At 34.9% G+C, this 24,976-nt stretch overlaps 1 protein-coding gene across 5 annotated transcripts in view; it reads right to left on the reverse strand.

Moving 5' to 3' along the window:
• Positions 1-55: 55 nt before the first annotated feature.
• The window catches only part of LOC106070128 (two pore potassium channel protein sup-9-like), a 169,141-nt gene continuing 144,220 nt past the window's right edge, over positions 56-24,976 (reverse strand). For 4 of the 5 annotated variants that reach the window (XM_056015355.1, XM_056015356.1, XM_056015357.1 and 1 more), the window contains one exon: positions 56-13,646. In XM_056015355.1, coding sequence (XP_055871330.1) covers positions 12,844-13,646 — 803 coding nt within the window. In that variant the 3' untranslated portion in view covers positions 56-12,843. The remainder of the gene's footprint in view (positions 13,647-24,976) is intronic. The other variant, XR_008775570.1, reaches the window with a different exon arrangement.

Below are 24,976 nucleotides of genomic sequence, written 5' to 3' on the forward strand. Positions count from 1 at the left end.
ATGGTATAATTAAATGTCAGTATTCCACTACATTAAATTAAAAATTGAACAATCATTTCTTATTTTGAATGAAAACATTTTTATTATGAAATCTTCATCACTAGGGTAACAGTTTTATGAAGATGAAAAAAAAAACAAATGTCAAAGAATTAAAATATGAAAAAGTCATAAATAAAATAGTCCCCCTTGATAACATATGGTAGCAGTACATTCAGTCAGGAAATTTGTCTGTATATAAGACTTATACACACACACACATATACATAATTTATTTTTAAATCACCAAAACACAGCACATAATTTGTATGTACATTTGTATTGTTTTTTTTTTCAATCAAATAAATTTACTTTAATGTTACACCATATATCTGCCATATTTAGGTAATTAGCTCAGCATTATTAGGCCATTAACCCTATATTGGACCTACAGCATTGATTAAATGTTAAACCACATTTTTTGTGCAAATATGCTGACATTCTATGGGGCACTCAATATGGTTGTATTCTGGAAGATGACCAATGTCCTTCTCTGATTTATTGCTCAACATAATAGAATTGTTCCTAAAAGTAGCAATAAAATAAACAACAAAAAGTAGATTACGGAAGTTGCATCAATATACATAAATAGTAAGGAAAAAAATTAAAAATATAGAGCCAAATCCGGTTAATTAGACCAAATCAGGACACGATGGTTTAGATCCTAATAACTGGCTGAGACGATTAGCTGGATTCAATTATATAATAGGATTTGTTTCTGGTCTAATTAACTGGTGGTCCAATTAAGTCAATTCAACTGTACCTGGTATTTTAAATGTTTTATTTTTTAGGGATGTTTTGCTTTTTTCATTTAAAAACTGATTTAGATCTATAATATAAATTAAAATCAATGCAGTTACATGAGTATAGACATGAGCTGTATAAATGAATGTACTCCTTATGTCTTGGCAAAAAAACTCTTTAGAAAGTAGCTGGGTTATTTTAAATAATGTTAGCTGTTAGATTTTAAAATATATTTTCCAAATTGACTACAAACATTTTAGTCATTATCTAACTGTTAGATTTATTTTATCAGATATTATTGCTGCTTCTTGTCTTGTCTTATCTTCGAAAAAGAAGATAATTATGTCCTACAAGATAATTACATCCTACGTTGCAGTGATTGCCATGTCATACATAAATATAGGAGAAAGAAAAATAATATTTGTAATTTAAGTTTTTTTTGTTTTTTTTATCCTTAATACAAACGTTTTTTTTGGAAAATGTTAATAATTTTCCAAGCACCCAAATAGTCCTTTAGTGTATTTATAAATCAAGACCTAAGTAGTCTCACTTGTAATGAGCCCTGAATTTGTGCTTGTTAGTCTTTAGGCAATATCAGAATACTCTCAAATAGTTTAAAAGGAAATTTATAATATATATATATATATATATATATATATATATATATATATATATATATATATATATATATATATATATATATATATATATATATATATTAGAATTTAATGAAAAAAATAACAATCAATTGAATAAAATTAAAACTGAGTTAATTATTAATATTATTGCTATTTTAATTTGTGTACCTCTTCAAACTTGAAAAGAAAAAAAAGAATATTAACTGAATACATTTTAACGAAATTATATAATAGCCTACATGTATAGTCACCTGTGATTAAACATACATAAAAAGGACAAAAATATGCATACAAAATAAATATGTACCAAAGGACTTTAAAAGTAGCAATAAAAAGTAAAGGAAAATAAAAGATCTCTGTATATATTCATTCATCCATCTTACAGATTGCAGTCTTTACCTGATGTGAGTAATTGGTTACTCACCAAATATCATTCTTCATTCATAGTTGTATATTTAAAATTTATTATTAAATTAAAATGTCACACTTAAAAACAAAGCAAAAGTTTTAACACTCATGCATAGGTTTTAAAATAGAACCTTGATTAATACATAATGACAAAATAATATATTCTATTCTAAATACTTCAAATTATCACTGCACAAATTTATACATTCAATGCGGTTTCATTTCCCCATAAATATACAAACAAATTTAGAAGGAGAACAATTTAATGCAAACATTATTTATATATATATATATATACATTTTAAAAAAAACAAAAAAACATGCAAGTTTGAGTTCTTTGAATGGAATCTAAGTAACTATCCTTTGAGTTGTACCAAAAATGAGCCTTAAATTAAAAACAAATAGGTAAATCCACTGGAAATTTAAAAAAAAAAGGAATCTTCAGAGGCAATTTAAGACACTATAAACAGCTTTATAAAAAAAAATATTAAAATCTTCTAATCATTAAAATCTAGGCTTCTGTAGTCCTAATGGTTTCAGCGTTCTTTCATATATCTAGTCTTAGCGGATGTCTATATTCAAATAAGACTTTTCCTGGAGTAAAGGACAGTTATTTTCTAGCTAAACAAAAAGTCAGAATAGACAGATTTTGTAGTCTACTGATACCGTGGGCCTAGGCACCAAACAATCACAAAAATAATAAAACATTTGTAAATCTATTTAAACTTCGTTAGCTGAAATCTCATCAAATAAGCCTATCGTTCTTACCACTAGAACAGTATGAACAACACAAACCTCTTTAACAATAATAAGGGTAAAACCATCGAACTGCCTCAGCCAACAAATATTGATCTATATCTATCAGGAACATCCGAAATAAATCTTCAGTTCTTAAAATAAATGGATGTCAATACTTGTAATCAGAAGCAGACAAACAAATGCTTTTCTTTTTTTTTTTTTTTTAATATATTATCTGCTTCTGGATATGGAAGACTATTAAAGTTCAGTTTAGGCTTTCACGATTAACAATTTTTAATTATGCAGATATTGGGAACTGCAAAAAAAAAAAAAATAAACAGTTGATGGCCAAACAAACACGAAATAGGCTACTTGGCATGCCTCACTAACAGATTATCTGGCCTAAATTGGGATTGGGACCTGTAGGGAAAAAAAACGGAACTGAAACATATAAATTATATATACAACAGCTTGGAAGATTGCAATTTCTCATTTATTATATGTACACGTTTTCCAATAACTATTGTATGTCATTTATACAAATAGTTCCCTTACAAACAATTTACAAACTCTAAAAAAAAAAGAAAAACCTCGAAAAACGGTATTAAAGTTAGCTTAAATATTTTTTTTTAGGATTCTAGATCAGATCTACATTTATGGGAAAGGACCAATAGCGAACGTTTTTGTGCCAGTTTTTAGTTTAGAATTTATAACTCCGCAATAGTTTAACTTATTAAAAAAATGAAAACATCTGCGGACTCCTCAGCTATTGGGCAATAAAACTAAATTTGACTCTTTTTTCCATATCAGCTATTAAATTTATAATTCAAGTCAACTTGCGGTAGGGGTCGGACCTAATCAGCGAACGCAATTTTCGGGGGAGTCATAATGAGCGAAAGGCCGTAAAAAATAGCGAAATAGCATGCTAAAATATAGGAAATTATGCTTCAATTAGTTCTATCATCTAACTTCTTCCATGAAGCATTATAACTATTGTCCTCCTTGTGGCATTAGGCCTAAATTTGTTTTCACTTTCTCGTGCTCCACATCTCCTTTCTCTGCTTGGAACTGATGTCTATATATAGCCTACGAAACTTGCGATCAATTTTTTTCTTAAAAGAAAGAAAAAAACTACAAAATTCTATTTCGCCACCTCCCTATAGGCTAGTCCACGTCGTACTACTCTCCATTTCATAAACTCTCGTTACTGCGACTATTTTTTTTTAAAGAACTTATGTTCAGTGCACTTAATCACCTTCAACTCGATCTCCCCCCCCACACACACACACACGCTGATTGACCCAAAGGCAGATCCCGAATGCGATGGATTGATGATGTATGGAGACAGATCTACAACAGCTTGGGTTTCGGGCATGGAGACGAAAGGCTCAGGAGAGATCTTGTAATTTTATACATGTATATTATATGGTAACTCTTATATTCATTACTAAATATATAATTCGCGTTTTTTCCGATCCTGAAATCGAATATTTTCTACTGGAAAACTCTTGGAAATCTCCTGAAATCCTAATCTCAGAATGGTGGGGGAACCCTGTGAAAATGAATTCTGCACTTCTTTTAAACATTTATACACATATTAAAATCATTAATTAGTAACAAGAGGTTAAACAGCCAGTTTTAAAAAAGGAGGACGGCAAAACATAGGTCCCCCCCCCACCGTATAAGCGCTGTTAAGATCAACTGAAGCGTCATTTCACCCTTACTGGCATAGAGGAAAGTAACTGCCAGCATATGACCTCTGAGAGACTGTTGGAGAGCTGCGAGTCAAACATTTTAGACGGAAAGAAAATGGGGGAAAATATGCTGGTCGCAACTGGGCGTAGTCATGTGAAACGCGTAGTCATGCACTCATCCTTAATCTTCGAAATCGAAGACATTGGGTTAAGGTTAAAAATAGGCCTATTTTTTTAATATTTCAGTTTACAAACAATAACAATGGATAAGACAAAAAGAAAAACAGATTAAATCAGTAACTAAATTATTATTAATGGCTTTTTAAGCTTATAATAGGGGTTTCGCTGAATAGGTTTTCAGTTAAAAAGGTCATTTTGAGCGAACACCCCATAATATTTTTTTTTCAACGTAATGAATAGCCTTAGCTATTCTAGCTAACTATTTCCTCATCAATTTAGAAGCATAATATGCATTTTTTTTTCGGCCGATGTCCATTGGTGCTTTAAAATCGCCTTAAGTTCGGACCTATTCTCGTTTATCCGGAAACGTTTTGAGAATGAAATTTCCATACATGTCAACTTTGACCTTCAGCTATGCTTTATTGTATGAGTGAAAACGAAAGTGAACATGTGAGAAATGTAGAAAAATGGAGTCTTTGTAATACCATTTTATTAGTTCTGCAGTTACTTTTGAAATAAATAAGAATGGATAAAAATTACGGGGAGGTGTTCGCTTTATATGCCATTTCGCTGATGGGCCTTTCCCCAAGATCCCAATAGATCTAGAATCTATATGTCTGATGATACTTATGAAGGACTCTGTCAATTATAATCGAGCTTCTATGTGTAGCTTGAATATTGTAGTCATTTAAATTTCAGAGAATATTATGAACATTTATTTACTATCTACACCAAGGTTTGGATCCAAATCTAGTCTCAAGACAAAATATTATTTCGAGGTGCGCGCAATCAAAACCAAATTTTTTTAAAAAAAATCATTGTTTCTTTATGAAAACAAACTATGCTAACACTTAAATTAAATTTATAGGAATATAATTTAGGCTTAGATCTTCTTAGTTGTAATGCATTTTTAAGTGTTAGAAAATAAAAAGGCAAATAATTTAAAAACAACATAGTAAGAAAAGGGAGCAGCCATTACGGTAACAATTGAGAATCCTACTTATTTGGCAACATTTTCTATGAAATGGTCAGGTCAACAATACCGCCACGTTTCAATGCAGGCAAAGAAAGTTCTAGGCCTAGTCTAGTTGTTTTTGTTTTTTTTTAAATCCATAATGTTTGTATTAGAAAGAGCAATAAAAATAATTTGTATGAAATAAACACGAATGCTTTTATGCCACAGTAAATTACTGGATTTATAGAGATATCTATAATGTCAATTTCAACTAGATCTACATGTTTGGTTAAAACCGCATTGACGTAGCAGAAATACATAGAGCTATAGATAGACAAGTCGACAGGAATTGGTTTCATTTGGGGACACACATTTCTATACGTATAAAAACTATGATTTTCAATTTTGAAAACAAATTTTTGCACTGAATCAAGATCTATTTTTGTTAATGGTTTCCCCGAACTATATAGATCTAGACTCTGTGGCTGACTGACGTCTTATTGCTTCAAATGTTTTTAGGGATATTTGTTTTAATTAGAATGTCCAAATAAGCTAAAGCTTAAAACAATTTTATAACAAAAAATGATCATGATGGACACCTGCCATAATATATAAGATAAGATACGAATACGTAAAACTATAATACTAATAATGGTAGGACTACAGAAAAGGGTTTATTAATTATTGCGCTAATAGTATAGATCTAGAGACGGCTATGGCTATTCTTATACTTCTGAAAATTGCTGTATAATGCAACCCTCTATCAGCCAAAACTTTGCGATTGACAAAATCTATAAGTTGGTCCAGTAGGCCTATAGATCTATATATTTATATAGCCTAGGTCTTTGGTCAAACCTAGAATGCTGTTCAGTTAAAACTTGTCTACATATGCTTTAAGATACCTCTGTCAGTTTTTTTTTAAAACCAAGATCTATAAGGTTTATAATCTAAACTGGAAATACCGAAACACTGTTAGCTGTTATAGTCTAAATAGGGTGGGGCTATATCTAGATCTCTTAATTTTAATCAGGTCTGCTTACTTTACTATAACGGTTAAAATCTTTATAGATCTAGACAGCATAATTGAACTATTGGACTAATACTTTTTTTTATCTTAAAATTTATTATAATATATAGATCTATATAGGCCTATATAATCCATGATAATGTGAAAGTTATATTAAAGTAAATAGTCCAACAGTCTATATATCCTATGAAAAATAATTCGCTTAGGTTTAAATTTAAAAATGAAATAGACCTCTATATAAACAATTGAACAAAATGTACCTATATAATTAATTAGATAAATGTTATACATAATTATAAACAAAAATATGCATGGATATTTTTTCTCTCTCTCTTTATAATATATATATATATATATATATATATATATATATATATATATATATATATATATAAAGTAATTTTAAAACAGTCATGTTATATACAATTTATATTGCATGTTATATACAATAGGGTAGATTGAAGTTTCACTCCTCATTTATTTGCTGTGATCACTATATATTCATTATATACGCTATGTAAATTGTTATTGTAATAATTAAACATAGAATTCTATCATTGGCCTTATATATAAATTGCACAAAATATGCGTTGTGATCAGAACGCATTTGTTTAGTAGTTGTGTGAGGTACATTTAGTGTGTATACATTGACAAGAAAGTACTTTTTCAAGTAAAGTAAGAAACATTATCAATTATATAGCATTTTGGCTACTGAGTTCTTATGGGCGTGAAGATTAAATAAGCACATACTCTAAAATTAACAGGGAAAAACAAAACAAAATACAATGCTTTTTTGAGTGATCTGTTTCATCACCGGCGCAATCGGTTAAAAAAATATATAATACGTAGGCTAGAAACGAATGAATATATTATTTAATGAGATATGGCGAGGGTTGGCCTGTATAACTAATGCTCTACATAAAACATTTGTTATCTATAACTCGCTCAGCCCAGTTCTCTAAAACACGAGTTTAATAAGTTGGTCAGTTTAAATGAATAACTGAGGATATTTCTTGTAATATTTATTGTATGCCTATAGGCTAATCCCCAGAATTAGGTAGACGAATAGTAAAAGTAATAGAAAAGAAAGAATGAATAATAACAATAATCATGACAACATCATTTTTTTAGTACAAATAACTGCAGGCCTCTAGCCTTTTTTTTTTTGTAGCCTATGTGTGCTATTCAATAATTTATGATTAATTAAAATATATTATAAAAAGATACATTAAAAAAAATCATATTTAAGCAAAGTATTACGAATTAAAAAGAATAATTTCAGAAGCCAGTTACAATCTGTGTGTAGCTCGCAGGAAAGGTAATTGATCTTAGTCTTTTATATAAAATGAATGTAATGCAAGATCATGCACGATACGATCTATAAGTAAAATGTATCAGTTATAATGTACACTAATGATACCTATGATTACATTTTTTATACAGATAATTTGATATATTTGCATTGAGATAATTATGTAAGGCTTAGATTCTAGATCTAGATTGAAACCGAGAACCCACAATAGAAAAGTCATTGAAAATGAAAATGGACGTTAACGCACAGCATGGAGTTCTTACTTCCACAAACACATAGAAAAACTTAGTTTTACCAATGAGCCGTGTTGATGATTCCCGAGATTACCTTTTATTTTGAACACAGCTGTGTGATTGTATGGTTAAAGAGTGGAAAAATAGCTCAGTTGACAGCACAGTTGACTGTGCAAATTTATTAGATAAGTGTACTCTACAGAGTACAGATCCTCATTATGTGTATGTTTAAGCGGAGGATTCGCAAATAGTGTTGTATCTATTTTGTTATGAAATGCTTGACTTTGAATGATAAAGATGCGGCAAAAATATGTAGGTTACAGCTGGGTTTGCGTTGTCACTTGAGATACTGCAATCTTCCTTCATTTCTGACTCAAAGATAATTACTTAAATTTATGAGTATGCAAATAAAAATGAACTTTGTTATTTCTGTCACTTAACGTTGTGGAATCGAGGTCTTGACTATCAAAAGTCTCTCTGCTTGTTAGGTGCAAATATTAATTACCTTTCAATGTTTATCAAAGGGAAATTAAAACCTCTAATTAAAAAAAAAAAAAAACATCGATCGCCGGTTTAGAGATCTCGGGCTAGAACACCTGGTATTTTTCTTTGAACTTCTCTTTGTTAAAGTATTTCTCTCTTTTGCAAGAGCTTCTTTGTGCCAACAGACAATGTCAGGCTCACGGGTATAAGAAACAGAACCTCTAGTGGACCACCTAATGAATTCAAGATCATTGCACTTGGTAGGTGGATAACTCAATGATGTTACCTCACCGGATGTTATGGTAAAAGAAGATGTTCCTTTGAGGTGCTCAAAAGGTTAAGGTATTAAAACGAGACATTTCTTCAAGTTGCAGAAATCTCCTCGGCAGACAGAAATGCCTTTCTTCATTTCTGGTCAACCGAAGAACCTTTTCTCATCTCTTTGTACAGTGGAAATACACCCTCCCCCATCATGGGTCTCAATCGGCTTTAGACCAGAAATAGTTTCATTTCTAAAGCACAACTCCAAAACAAATGTAACAAGAATAAAACTTTAACAAATAAAATTAATACAGTTTAAACGTACAAATAATACACGTAAATGATACTAAAAATCTATCATAAATTTACTTTTTCCAACAGATATTACAAAACGAATTGAGTAATAAACACTAGAACGAAATAAATCTCCATCCCTGTTCAGAGATAGCTTTACCAGTACACGGGCCCATGGAAGAATGTCAAAAGTGTGGTCGATAGGAATCGTAAGAGTATTAAGAAGATATCTATAGGTCTATACATATCACATCATTCACGGGCTAGCCCTCCTCTAGTGCTGTAACCGTATAGGCCTAGACATACCACAGCATTCACCGACTTGCTCTACTCTTATGCAGACACTTACAGGCCTATATCATAATAATAACACAGCAATCGTGGACTATCTCTTCTCTAATGCTGTACCCGTACAGGCCTATATCATAATCATACCAGAGCATTCACGTACTTGCTCTACTCGAATGCTGTACCCCCTAGTGCGTATTATTGTTATAAATCACACGTCATACAGTGTACAGTTACAACTTCAGTACATTCGACTTGTATTAGTTTACTATACTGAAAAAGTGACCTTTAACCAACTTAATGGTAGAAAACATCTTGTACAGACAATCAACACTATAATCATAATTTATTTTGAACCCGGGGGAGCTCTGAAAGTTATTTAACAGGATTGGTTCTGTTGATACGGTGCACAAGGCGCGGTCGTATACGGATAATACGTTTAGGATGTTGTTGAGTTGTTCATTTATTGCTTAACTGTGAATAAGGATCATATGTTCTAGAGGCCTCGAAGATTTGTAACATGGGCTGAAGGTGACTAAAGAATCTCCATATTGCGGGTTCCCCATCTCTGGGATGTGGGGCCTGGACGCTTGTCCCACCCCTACGACATTTACATGATAAAACAACTTGTGTTCCCTACTGTATACAAAATGAAGTTTAAAACAAGCAGCAAGGGACCAAAAAAATATAGCTAAAATTAATTTAAAGAATTCAGTAAAAAAAAAAATCTCACGCAATACCTTCATTCTAAATAAATCAGTTACTTTGTAAATATGTAACGTCTATCTATAAATTAGTTTATTATATCTTATACAAGAACATTAGCTGTATGTTACAGAATCAATCAGGCGTATAGATTCTTCTTTTCTCTTTAATTTAAAGATTTATATATTGATAGAACATTCTTCAACATAATGTCACATTATAAATATTTATATTTGTGATATTTCACTACACATTGCCACACCCAAAAGAAGCATAATCAATAGGGGGAAAAAAAAACACAAGATACTGCGCAGTCAACATAACAGAGCAAAGTAACTCCATCTTCAAAATGTGTTCTTTAGATAAAATTGCGTCACGATCAAATTGCGAGATAATTAGACAATGTGTCAAAAGGTTGGAGAGAGCCATGCAGTTCTTTATATCTGGTCGAGAGGTATGCGCTCTGGACTGTCGTTCAATAATCATGCTTGTCTCGGGTTCGAACCCTGCTTGCCACCATCCCCCCCTCCCTCCGCCGTACTGCGGGAGGTTTGAGATAGGTTGTGATTATGTCCAAATATGAAGGAATATCGGAAACATGTAAAACAAACAAACCTGACTATATAAATTGATCATTTGTACCGAGGAAGCAAAAAGTAATAAAAATAACTATAATAACACACACAGAACACTTCCAGAACGAATTCTCAACCAATGCAAATGTATACTTTTAACGAAATCGAATTCACTGGTTTTGTGTATATGTTCGTGTCACTGGCGGACACAGTAGGCGGTAGGGGGTGGGAACTTTAGAGAAGAAAAGCAATATGTGTAAATATGCTGTTTTGATTTCATTTATTGCTATTGATATTTCTAGCTGATTTATTTTATGGCCTTAAGAGAATGTCATTTGGTTTGATTTTGAAATGTACAGCTTAGGCATGAGCTGAACAGCTAGTAATGAACCACAAATCTTTTTTTAAAACGTTATTTCATATATACAATATCGGCACCACTTATAAAAATAAAGTTATCTTTTGATAACCGCTATTGGTGTGGGTTTGTATCACCTCATGAAATCGGTATGGCCTACTCGAATATGTAAATTAGGTTTAGTAGGTCTTAGTTAAATAATTTGTATTTTCGTTAAGATAACATCAGTTATGATAGTTTAATCAAACGGATAGATGTCTTTAAACGGATAGATGTCTTTAAACGGATAGATGTCTTTAAACGTGTCCCCATTCAGACCTTGCTGATGTAATGCTCATGTTTCTGAGGCCGACGGTGGCCAGCACAACGACCTACCAACTTTATTTTCCCCAATTGACATCAGGTACACATCTGTGTTTGGTTTGACCTAGAGGTGCCCTAAAAATCTGAAAATTCAAAATCCCAAATTTTTACTAGGATTCGAACCCGAGACACCAAGACCAAACAGATGTCTTCAACGTATAAAAAGTGTATTAAAACTAAGTAAAAAGTCAGAATTATAAATCTAATGTAAATAAATGTAAATCATTTCAGTATTTAAAGACTCTTTTGTCCAACTACTGCGTTGTGGTAATTTAATTCCACCCCCACTACCGCTGAACAATTGTTCGAATTTAGTTTTGCGATCAAAACCGGAAGTATCCAAGCTTTTAAATATTTATAGATTAGAGTTACTTAACCTTGGCTTATTTTTAAAGACTTTAAAAAGAAAAATAGATCTATTTGTCGTCAAGATCTAAATCCCAAGTGCAAAGACAAGGCGATTAAAGTATTTTAAAATTAGCTTACAATATCTAGGTCCGAAGCGTTATTTTGGTCTCCCGAAATGGCGAGATCGTCTGCATAAACCGGAAAGCGACATCAATTTATCAAGAAGGGAATTTCCTGAGAGTGTCTCCACAACCACGGTTGCGACATCGACTTAGCTCGCTAATACTCGGTTTGATCCGTGGCTTTGGCTGTTCTAGTACGTCGGCGGAGGCAAAGGGACAAATTTGGGGAGTGGGGGGTGGATAATATTCTACTCTCTGAGATTTCAGATTAATTGTAGCAATGTTGACCAACCTTTTTTTCGGCCAGGAAAGTTTTTAAATATAAACGTGCATCACTGGAATTAGTCGATTTCCTGCTCAGTGTGTTGAAGCTTAGAGAGGCCGGATAGCACCGCGTCCTAGACAGGATATGACCCGCAGGTCGTAGAGTGGGCAACACTGTGCTAGGAGTGATCTGCTGTTATTTATATTGTTATGTCTTCTGTGTACACACAACCAACCCTCTCTACAAACACATACTCTCTCTCCCAACCCCAACTATAGAGATAGGGTGAAAAAACCGCTGTTTTACAGTAAAGTACCTTTAGTGCCAGCTTTTATTTTATCTGCGAATCGAAACCAAACAAAGCCATACAATTTTTTTGTAAACCCAAAACCCGTTTTCAAAATAATAGTTCAAAGAGAAAGCAATTAGTCTCAAACATAAAGGGTATAAAGATATATATATATATTGCAGACGTAAACACACACACAAACATACACTGACCTATGTAATTGCATTGTTTATTGGAGAAGTGTCTAGTCACTGACCTAAAAACAGCTGGAAGATACAGATTCACTGATAATTATTTCCACACAAGGTGAATGTAAATCTAGCGGACTGTACTGGTTAAAGTATGTCCCTAATAGGGCCTGCTTAAACAATATTGGGTCAGTGCAATATGCTGATGGCCAATTTGTTTTTCTAAAGTTACACTGCCCTAAAATATATACTAAAGATAGATACTCCTCATACGATTCTCTGACATTCTAGCGTATAACAGTTAAAGATATAAAACACGAACTAATCGTTTGCAACGAATCAAATAGAGGCTCTTTTTTTCCCTAAATTTTGCCACTGCATAAAGGAGGCACTATCGTCTGTGCAGCTATGGCTGTCCTCTTTTGTGGAAGTCGCTTGCATTGTGAGTAAGTGGGAAATTTTCCCCGGCGCCCTTGTCACAGAGTACCTAGGCTTCCCTTTCGAGCGGAGGTTGTAGCAGGAGCAAGAACAGACGGAGATGAGGTCATTGTATTCGGGGGTCTCCTGGGCGCCGGAGACCACGCTCCCGTTTGCGGTGATAACGTCTCCCTCCAGCCTCACGGCGCCCCGGGCGGCGGCGGCCGCTTCCATCTCCGCCCTCTTCTCGTCCACGGTGTTCATGGTGAGGAAGCGCAAAACTAGGAGGTTCATGGCGGCGGAGATGACGGTCAGCCCGAAGAGGATGAAGATGAGGCAGAATGTCACGTACTGGGGCTCCTTGGTCAGCATGTTGTCCTTCTGCAGCGCCACCAGGTCCCCGAAGCCGATGGTGGTCAGGGTGATGAAGCAGTAATAAAAACTATCAATGTACGTCCAACCCTCAAAGTGGGAAAATATGGCCGCCCCCGACACCAGGACGATGGTGGAGAGATTCATGGCGATGAAAATCAGATGAGTCTGCATCACCTCTGTGCTCTTCATTCTGAAGCACTTCCTGATGTGCTTGACTAGGAAAGTGACGAAAGTGTTCAGACGCTCCCCCACGCTCTGGAACATCACGATGCACAGGGGGATTCCAGACAGGGCGTAGAACATGCAGAACACTTTACCACCGACTGTCTGGGGGGTGCTATGCCCGTAGCCTGGAAATAAAAAGAGAAGAAAGGTAATTTAATTCAAGTGTAAAAATGTCGCATAAATAAGCATGAAAATTATTATTATAAAAAAAAACAACAACAAGTTAATGGATCATTGGTGTCAATTTTCAAGGATCTAAAACTCAAACGCAAAAAATGAAAAACGCGAAGCTCCTAGAAGTGAAAGGACTCCTCCCCCTAACCCAAAGTACTCTTTCTTTTTCTCTTCTGCCACCGGTTAATGAACAATTTGTAAATTATGTAAAAGTTAATCTAGCAATTACAAGTAGAGAAATAACAATGTCGGTATAACGTTTATAGATATTAAAGTATGTCATTTGATGAGGTTAATAATTTATTGAAATTTTTTATTGATTCTTTGTCAGGCATAAGAAATAATTGTGCACAATTTCAACTTGATCCGAGATTGGGTGTGGGAAAAATAACGTGTACAAACTTTTTACCAGACAGACAGAGTGAGTTGATATAGGCTTTGTTAAAAGCCTGGCTTCTTCAACGCACAGCGAGGTCCACTTTCACGAGAATGCTTCTCCGAAATAGGGCTTTAGAGCCACAGTAAGTAATGCTTCAGGAAATGAGCAAATGTCATCTTATGACTTAAAGAAGAAGCGAAACAAAAACTCTATATGGTAAACCAGGCGCAATTTCTTTTCTTGCTTCTCTAATTGAATTTCTTTTCTTGCTTCTCTAATTGAATTTCTTTTCTTGCTTCTCTAATTGAATTTCTTTTCTTGCTTCTCTAATTGAATTTCTTTTCTTGCTTCTCTAATTGAATTTCTTTTCTTGCTTCTCTAATTAAATTTCTTTTCTTGCTTCTGTAATTTCGTCCACAGCTGGTCTCATTTTATAGGTCGTAGGCGTAACTTATGTTCTTGCTTCTCTAATTTCACTTCCTTTCTTGCTTCTCTAATTTCACTTCCTTTATTGCTTCTCTAATTTCACTTCCTTTCTTGCTTCTCTAATTTCACTTCCTTTCTTGCTTCTCTAATTTAGCTTCTTTTCTTGCTTCTCTAATTTCACTTCCTTTCTTGCTTCTCTAATTTCACTTCCTTTCTTGCTTCTCTAATTTCACTTCCTTTCTTGCTTCTCTAATTTGACTTCCTTTCTTGCTTCTCTAATTTAGCTTCTTTTCTTGCTTCTCTAATTTAGCTTCTTTTCTTGCTTCTCTAATTTAGCTTCTTTTCTTGCTTCTCTAATTTAGCTTCTTTTCTTGCTTCTCTAATTTGGCTTCCTTTCTTGCTTCTCTAATTTAGCTTCCTTTCTTGCTTCTCTAATTTAGCTTCCTTTATTGCTTCTCTAATTTAGCTTCCTTTCTTGCTTCTCTAATTTAGCTTCCTTTCTTGCTTCTCTAATTTAGCTTCTTTTCTTGCTTCTCTAATTTCGGCCACAGCTGGTCCCATTTTATAGGTCTACTCGTTTTTGTTCTCTTTATAATCGTACAGGATCGTCACGGATGAATTCACACACCAGCGAAATCAGCGAGATAGTTTTATCTAATAAGAGAACGCATGAACAGTCTAGGATATTTGTATATGTAGTCAGAGACTAGCCACACCATCCGCAGAGCTTTATTTAATAAGAGGACTCATAAACAGCCTATCATTTTTTTTTTATAGTCTGAGGCTAGGCACATCATCCATAAAGCTTTATCTAATATTGGAACAGATGATATGATATTTTTCATTGCCCGAGACTAGTCACACCACTATGAGAGCCTTACCTAATACGGGAATATATTAATAGGAGACTTAGCGACACCGCCTCTGAGACTGTAACACAATACACGAACAGAGGTGTCTTTATTGATTGATGTTAACACAGGATCACACTGTGACGCAATGTTTCCATCCGACAGACTTGGGGAATAAGGCTCAATGGAAGTACGGGGATGGTGGGGTATGAACAGAAAAGAAGGAAAAGGCGACTAAGAAAAGAAAAAAAAAAGAAGGCTGGTGGGGGTCAATTGGGCTTTGAAATTTTCCTCGGTAAAGAATCAATGTCTTTTTGTCACACGGGTACTTGTCTGCATTGTCCTTGGCTATCAGCACGGCTGGCGAGATGAAAATCTCATTACTTTGTGCTACGTTCACGTCTATCTTTGGTAGATAAGTCTACGTATCCGTAAACCAACTAAAGGGATGAAAGAGGAAAGGCGTGTTTTTTGTTACGAGTTTGGTTTGTTTAGATTAAATTAGATATAAGTTTATTTCATTATTATCAAATCTAAACTGTATCTCAAATGTACGAATATTGTAAATAAAGTTACATAGAGTGTTTGTTCACAAGAGAATGTTAAAGTTACTTAAAGTTAATTTGTAAAATATATGAAACGCCTAAATCGGTTTAGTTGTACTAGTTGTTTGGAGGTACAAGCCAAACTACAAGACTGATCATCAACAATCACATTACATTACTACACATTACATCACATTTCATTTAATTACATAGCTGCACATTTCAAACCACCACATTACATATTTTATCGTCTCACAGATAACGCCTAATTTAAAATTATTATTTTTTTTTATACTTTTCAATTTTATGATGTGATTTTACGTGAATTCTTTATGATGGTTGTGGCGCCAGTGCGCAGGGCGCTGGATGAGTGTCTATCACGGCCACGAATATTTGTACCATGAACTGACGGTGACAAAAGGTTCTCCCCATCGCTGCCTCCCCCACCCCCCGCCCCATTAAGACACAGCACCTTGGGCGTTCGCCCCACTCGGCAACCCCTAAAGCCGCCTCTGTGCAGGGCAAGATTATGTGCAAAATTTTAGCTTGAAAGGCTAATGAAGAGTTTTGAAAAGAGATGACCCATATCTTTCAGTTTTGACTAGGATGAACATGTGAATTAAGAGAACTAGTCAGAATTCAAAGTCAATGGCTTGATTATGAGTAGGATGCAGCGTTCAATAAACTTACTGCACTTCAATATGATGAAATAGATTTTAATGTCTCTAATTCTAATGCATATTACGAACCCAAGCTATTCATTTTAGTTTGCAACATATGATGAAAAAAAGGACAATATGACCGCGACTATAATGGCATTAGCCCAAAGTCTTAATTCAAATAAGTTATAAATATTTTGCATGCTCTCTTGATCCGGATTTAAGATTGCGGAGCCTACCATTGCGCATTTTGTTCCACTAGATGTTGTGACTCGGATAAACAGAGAAACACTATTAACCCTTTGTCTGTGCTAATTTATTCGACTTGATATTTCGAACATTTGTCATGGCCTGGAAGACGAAACCTCATAAAACCCATTCCCACTCTCTCCTCTCTCTCTCTCTCTCTCTCGGCCTCACTCTGCCTTGCCTCCTTTCATACAGAGGACAGTCGGAGGATCTGTCAGCACAGTGCTGGGGTGTTTTAAATATTTATTACGAAATCAGTATCGGCACCGCATGGGGCATGACAAAAGACTGACAAAGACTCAGAGAGTCTCAAAAAATACACAAATAGAGACTCATATTATGGTGTTTCAAACTTATGAAGGATATTTTAACACTGAGATAAACTGTACAGAGCTCACTTTCTATTAAATCTGACGATTCAATCCTGATACAAATGATGACGTTTTGGACTAGGACCTAATCATTCTTAGTTCTGAAGGAACCGCCCGGCCCGAAACGTAGGAAAACAAAATGGCTTTAGGAAAACAAAATGGCTTTAGGAAAACAAAATGGCTTTACTAAAACAAAATGGCTTTAGGAAAACAAAATGGCTTTACTAAAACAAAATGGCTTTAGGAAAAACAAAATGGCTTTAGGAAAACAAAATGGCTTTAGGAAAACAAAATGGCTTTACTAAAACAAAATGGCTTTAGGAAAAAAAAAATGGCTTTAGGAAAACAATATGGCTTTAGGAAAAACAAAATGGCTTCAGGAAAACAAAATGGCTTTAGGAAAACAAAAAGACTTTACTAAAACAAAATGGCTTTAGGAAAAACAAAATGGCTTTAGGAAAACAAAATGGCTTTAGGAAAACATTATGCTTGTTAAAGCTATGTATTTAAAATATGTAATTGATGCGTTGGTAAAAGTAAACAATTTTTTTTTGGTTATACATTTTTGCCTATGTAAGACACAACTTTAGTAGAAAGAGGAGGAGAACAAAATAAAAACATTATAACCTACACACTCTTATGGAAACTACTATCGTCTATTTATACTTTGCGCATATAAGATTCTAGATTCGATCTAAACAAGTGCCGTCCAACCATTTCCGGCACGGAGGTCATAAGAATTTCCGGCGCATGTGTCACTGGCCTGTACATTCTCACAAAAAAAAATTTGTCAAAGCCAATGGAACTGATCCTCCTCGGTTACGTTCTGCACCGTGAACATCGCCTGATGTAGACACAATGCAGAAAGGTTTTTAGGCTTGGGAACACATGGTCGTGGTTTGACAGCACTGGATTGTTTAGAGTAGTGGAGACACACCAGTGGTAATGTATAAATACATGCGCTAAAGTAAAGAGTAGATTGTTGGACCAATTTTGTGATAGCCCAGATAAGACTGATTTTTTCCCCTACTCACACCCCCCACCACCACCACCACTACCCAACTAGGCTTCTCAAAGTTTATTGTTATTGTAGTTGTCGTGTTTTAGTTTGTTTTTAGCTTCCATCTCTGTTTCAGTTTCAGTTTCAGTTGTCTATTGAACAATGAAAACTTGTAGTTTTATGAGTTTTTATGTTATGGCGGTCGTTGTGTTTCCAATCTCGTATTTCTGAAAGTTTTTCTCTCTATTTTCGTTACCGTTGTCACAATATCCTTTTGTTCCGTTTTTTTATTTTTCGTTTATTTTTTGTGTATTTTTATTTCGGCTTCCATTAACCACAACAAGATAGGTTTTGAGTTGTTAAAAATAAGAGTCTTTGATTGACCCCCCCCCCCTCCTTTTTCGCCCTTTTAATGGTTAGACTCAAGTGAAACGCTTGTGGAATAGCATGTGAATGAGTAATAACAGTATTTTTTTTTATACAATAGATTACAATAATATTGATTACTTGTAGCCGGACAATGAACCTAGGATAGTAGGATTAGTCATTATAACTCAATTATGATAATTGAAATCATAAGGATATCTGATAATAGCTCTGGGTCACGTAACAGAAATACAACAACACAACAACAACCTAATAAAATACTCAGAAAGACACATTTCCTATGCTAGGACAAGGCCGTACAATCGCTCCTTCTTCCCTAGTACTATTAGAACATGGAGCGGGTTGCCTGACTCAGCCAAGAGAACCAATGACTTAACAGAGTTTAAGTCACTAATTAACACGCATGACTAGATGAACACATGGATACGTGAAGGATGTAATGATCTTCTCTTTTGAAGAAACGTCTGTAACGCACACAGTCAAATCATATATAAAGCCAAGGATGGGGCCTCCAGAGGGAAGTTGAACAACTTCAACTAAACAATAATATTTTGTCATAGCAAAAAAAAAAATATTTGGGAATTGAACCCTATACATTCACGTGACGCTTTATCAATTGAACTATCAAGCCATATAACAATGTGCGAAATTTCAGCTTGGAAAATAAATGTGCTCCCCCCCTTTTTTTTTTGCAATTGACATCCGGGTCAATCAGGGCAAAAAAAAAAAAAAAAAAAACTTTTTTTTAAAATTCCAAAGCTTATATAAAAGAAATCACCGCACAATCACACATCCCTCAATACTACAAGGTTTATTTCCTTTTTTTGATATATCGAATAAAATTAATTACTTACCACTAATTGGTTATTTTAAAAAATTTATTCACGTATTGTCTTCGACTTTGAATAATTGTGCAAATATTTCAACATGATCCGACACTGGAAAGTGGGAGTAAATAAAACGTGCACAAGAATGCACCCAGACAGAATTGAAGTTTTGACGTCTGCGAGACAAAAGGAGAACGATGGTCTCGCTGTGACAGTTCAACCATCATTGCAATGGTGCATTCAGAAACCAGAGTTTCATTTTATGAAGCTACTTACTTTTTGATGAAAGATAAGTACAATCTTATATTCGATGTGCACAATCATAAGCACAATATTTATTTTCTTTGTATTTCCGCCTAGACTATTCACATACTCTCGGTACATATACGCCTAATCTTGAAACACACATGCGTTGATTAACATGCATGACTAGATTGACACATGAATAGCGTAGGACCTAATTCTCTTTTTTTTTTTTTTGAAGTAACATCTGTAATGTGTAAGATAAAATACGCTTGACTCTTTTTTTTTCGGGAATTTCCAAACCTAATTAATTAAATAGTGTTATACAAGGGAGAGGAAACAAAATCATGGATCTAGAATATAATCAATTCTGTCCGACGTTACCCAGTGTGCAAATCACTTTTCCTCGTCAAATTGCTCCAGCATTCTAAGCATTTAATTAATCAGTGTGCTCTGGTCGGCCAAGCTTTGCACCGGTCCTTCTTTTTTTTTTTCGTTTTTTGTTTTTTTCAAATTTTGTTTGTTTCATGTTGGATTTCTCCCTTCTTTTAATACATATCGAGTGATAACCAAGTACAAAAACAAACTCTTCCTGTGTGTGTGTGCTTACGTATCTAGATAAGATAAGATAACATAAGATAATTTTTATTTGTGCTCTCTGTGTCATTTTACGTCTCGAGAGACGATCTTTTCCCCTTGCAACTTCTTGTGTGGCTAAAGAGGCCAATCCTTGATACACAGCTGCGGTCAAAACGTGCAATCAAATGGAAATTCCGTTTGACTACAGATTGACTCCCTCAGCGTAGCTACTGTAACAATAACAATATAGATGCAAATACGAACAATATTCACACACGAAACACTTACACACTCACAACCAGCGCTTTATGAATTAGACTTCTATGTACTTCTTGATCAGGACAGATGACCTTGTAACACTCTGATATGCCTGTATGGAGTATTCTTTCACCAAACGTTAATCACAGTAATCTGCTCTTTGTTTACGCTTTGGTTTGTTAAGATCCCGTTTCCATTGTAAGCAATTAAAATCCAGTAAGAGAAAAAGAGAGAGAGAGAAATATGAAAAAATGAGAGGCGACATAGTAAAACTGAAAGAAAAAGATAACAACATGAAAAGAGGAAGATAAGAAGAGATTTTAAAATAACTACGCCAAATAAACAATTTCAACGACGCTACCATGAAACAGTGGCGTAGCTAGGGTGGGGGAGGGGGGGGGACAATTAGAAAATCCCCCGGGCCCCCACTTGAGGGGTACCCCAAATTAGTTTTTTTTTTACATTAAATATTAATTATTAAGCAAAATGCAGGTCAAGTCCCTCGGGGCCCCCAAATGATGGCGAATTACTAGCTACGCCCCTGCATTGAAAGATCACTGTTGTCAACTGAATTATAAAAATTATTTTGTGCTAAAAGCGAAAGACTTTCGAGCTCTGACTCTACAGTGCTGAAAGTGTGTGGCTTGACCCGTCCAAGTATTCTCCCCACCTCATCGGCCTGGCCATTTCCTCCCTCCTTCCCCCCCCCCCCCACACAATTCTTGCATGTACAATTCTTCGATCATAATTTTCAGGCCTCTGTGTATGTGTGTGTGTATGTGTGTGTGTATGCAGTATGGGATAATTTCTGATTCGGTTGTCTTCTTCTGGGCTGCCAGGTCATAGCATGCAATCCATCCATTAGAGAGTTTTTATTTAGTGAAGGTGGTCAACACTTTCTATGGCATTAATAGCCCTCTCTTCCTCCTCTTCAGATCATTTCGCCCACTCTCTCTCTCTCTCTGTCTCTCTGGCCCTTATTTCCCCCGCTCATTCTCTTTGCTACCTTCTCCTAATTGAATATCTTTCTCTCTCTCTCTCTCATTTCTCTTGTCTCGTAGTGTTATAGTTGTGTCTTTCTTGTCCCATTTTTTTTATTCTCGCAAGGTTCGCATCCATTCTTTTGTTTAACTCTTTCTCTCCGTAATTATTTACCACATTCTGGTGGAATCAACGCTGGTATCGTCAGTTAGGAGAGAAAGAGTTAATGCTCTCTGGCTCTATTTCTTTCCTTTCTCTATATTTCTCTCAATCTTTTTCTCTCCCCTTTTCTCTCGATCTATCGTTTTATCGTTTATTATCATTACTAAGCTTATATTAACTCTGTCTGTCTGTCTGGTAAAAAGTGTATACACGTTATTTCTACCACAACCTTTCTCGGATCAAGTTGAAACTTCGCACACTTATTTATTGGCATAGACAAGACATGAATCTATAAAAGAAAAGTAACCAATCAGACAATTTATTACTGGTGATAAATTATTTTGTTTAATAGCGAGAAGGGAAACTAATACTTCAGTATTCACAGATATGACTAGATTTGTTTAGTTTAGTCCCTTTAAATAATTGTTAACTCTATTTCTCTCTCACGTATTCTCCTATCAAGTTGTTACTTTAAGCAATTATTTATTGGACCTAACAAAACATGAATCAATAAATGTGAAAATAAATATAGGCTATTAATTATTGGTAATTAATTATTTTCTTTGATATCGAATAATGGAAATAACGTGTACATTATTGGTAGATATAGTTTTAAGGACGGAGTTCTTCCCCTTTAGATAAGCTTTGTTTTTTTAAAAGGATTTTTATATTTTGCTAGTTTTTTTTTCCCTTGTTCTTTCACAAATCTATTTGTTAACATTCATTTCTTCTTTTACTTCCATGCCTCTTTCTATCTCTTAATCTCTCTAAATCTTTCTCTTTTTCTTACTCTTTCTCTTTCTCTCTTTCTATCACTTTCTCCTACTTCTCTTTTCCTCTTGCATTTTCTTTTCTTTTCTTTCTTTCTTTCTATTTGTGTCTCTCCGTCTCATTTTCTCCTCTTTTCCTCCTCTCTGTCTCTGTCTTCACTTTTTTTTCATACTCTCTCTCTTCAGTGTCTCACTCTATATTGTCTTGTGACCAGTGTGATCTCCTCATCTGTCTCTCCCCCTCTCCTCCCAAAAATTCCTTTTCCCCCCTTCTGTTTCATGTAGAATTGTAGCTACATTAAAGTACTCAGGGCTACGTATAAATAGATGTATCGATCTGTAGACTTGTCCTGGTTAGTGACCCTGTCAGAGGAAACAGAGGACATCCATCGTTGTTTTACCAGACCCCTTTTTTTATTTCAAACATAAAGTTATTTTCTCCCTTGGGATGACTGAGAAGTCATTTCAGTCGTTGTAGTTAAGATTTGAAATGTTTTTTTTATTTTTTTAAACATGAATACAAACATTTTATTACCATGAAAATACTGAGTAAGAATATTGAGTAAATATTAAAGATGGTAAGGCAAGTTGTTACATTGTCTGTAACACTATCTTTTACATTGTCATTTTGATTGTCTGTTAGATTTTTTTTTACAACACATTATAACACTATCTGTTGTATTGTCTGTTACACTGTCTGTTATATTCTCTGGTTCATTGGTTAACTGTTTGTCATATCGTCTGTTATGTTGTTAGTTTCACTGTTACACCACCTGCTACATTGTCAGGGGCGTAGCTAGGAATTAGCTATCATATGGGGGCTCGTAGGGCTTGGCCTCTTTAGGGGCCCCTGCGTTTTGCGTAATATTTAATATTTAATTGAAAAAAACACTCATTTGGGGGCCCCTTCAAGTGGGGGCCCGAAGGAATTTTCAAATTCTTCCCCTCCTCCCCCCCCCCAACCGTAGCTACGCTACTGAACATTGTCTGTTTCACTGTATTATATTGTCTGTTACACTGTCTGTTAAATTTTCTCTTTATATATTGTTATATATAGTTTATTATACTGGCAATAATGTTGTCTGTTATTTAGTCATGTTAGATTGTCTAATGTCTGATAGTCTGTTAGATTGTCAAATCAGTGTTAGTCGAATCTTTTGACCAATTATAAATCGTGTAATTTGGACATAAAACTTTCATTCGGCCAGTCTCTACTAGCATAAATAATGCACAAACTAACCAGTTTGTATATTAAATCAAAGGCGGTGGGGTGAACTGGGAATACAACGAAGAGAAAGGGGAGGACTGAGAAGAGAAATTAAGGTTTAAAGGTCAAGGTGATGGGGAAGTAGTGGAATGTTGGTTTGCCTGAACTAATATAAATAGATTGACCAAATTTAGAGAAAGACCAATTGAGTCCTTTGTTATAGAAAACTATGCAACAGTCTAGCTGGGTATTGTCTGAATCTAAACCAATAGACAAGCCTCTCTGAATCTGAATATAACAGAGAGGCCTATTTATATCTAAACTAATTGGCCTATTTAGATCTAAACTAATAGACAAGCCTTTCTGAATCTAAACTAAATTAAATCAGGCAAAAAGGCAAGCCTCTTTGAGTCTATGTACTGAGCAGGCCTCTTTAAATTCAAACTAAATACGCAGCCTCTGAATTTAAACTTAAAATAGGCCTCTAACAACTGTAAACTACTAGATAGACCTCATTGTGTATGAACTCATAGACAGGCCTCTCACCTCCTACCTATGTTTATGTTAAGTAGACAGAAGCAAACGGACAATTATATTATAAGTTTGTTTTTTTTGAAAGTATAAAGTACTAACACTAAATTGTGACATGAAGTTCTGACAGGCCACAACTCAGGCCAAGACAACGAACCACTAGACAACGAACCACTAGACAACGAACCACTAGACAATTACTTAACAGTAATCACGTCTCCCTCTCTCTCTAGAGTCATGGGACGAAAGGGGCGGATCGAAAGACAGCAAAAAAAAAAAAAGGGGGGGGGGAGGGTGATTATGTCCAGTGGAAACCTTGGAAATGATGAAATTAAGACAATTTCGTTGTCCGTCGGGTGGCGTTGATGGCCAGGAGTTCTCCATGGTTAATAGTGGCATCCTGGGAGATCAACTAGCCACTTCCTGTCCAAGGGTAACCGGTACTTAGCCTTCGCTCGGACAAACACTGTTCACTAAATAAGTCCCCATTAGAACAGCGGACAGAGTGCCACTTTGAGAGCGGAGGACGATTACACTCGACGGCTTTTTAATTGGATGTAAAGTAAAATGACTTGGGCATAGATACAGCGCTGTCTGAACGAAATGGTGTATTGGGCATAGATACAGCGCTGTCTGAACGAAATGGTGTATTGGGCATAGATACAGCGCTGTCTGAACGAAATGGTGTATTGGGCATAGATACAGCGCTGTCTGAACGAAATGGTGTATTGGGCATAGATACAGCGCTGTCTGAACGAAATGGTGTATTGAGCATAGATACAGCGCTGTCTGAACGAAATGGTGTATTGAGCATAGATACAGCGCTGTCTGAACGAAATGGTGTATTGGGCATATA

Source organism: Biomphalaria glabrata, chromosome 17 (genome assembly GCF_947242115.1).
Source record: "Biomphalaria glabrata chromosome 17, xgBioGlab47.1, whole genome shotgun sequence".
Lineage (NCBI taxonomy): Eukaryota > Metazoa > Mollusca > Gastropoda > Planorbidae > Biomphalaria > Biomphalaria glabrata.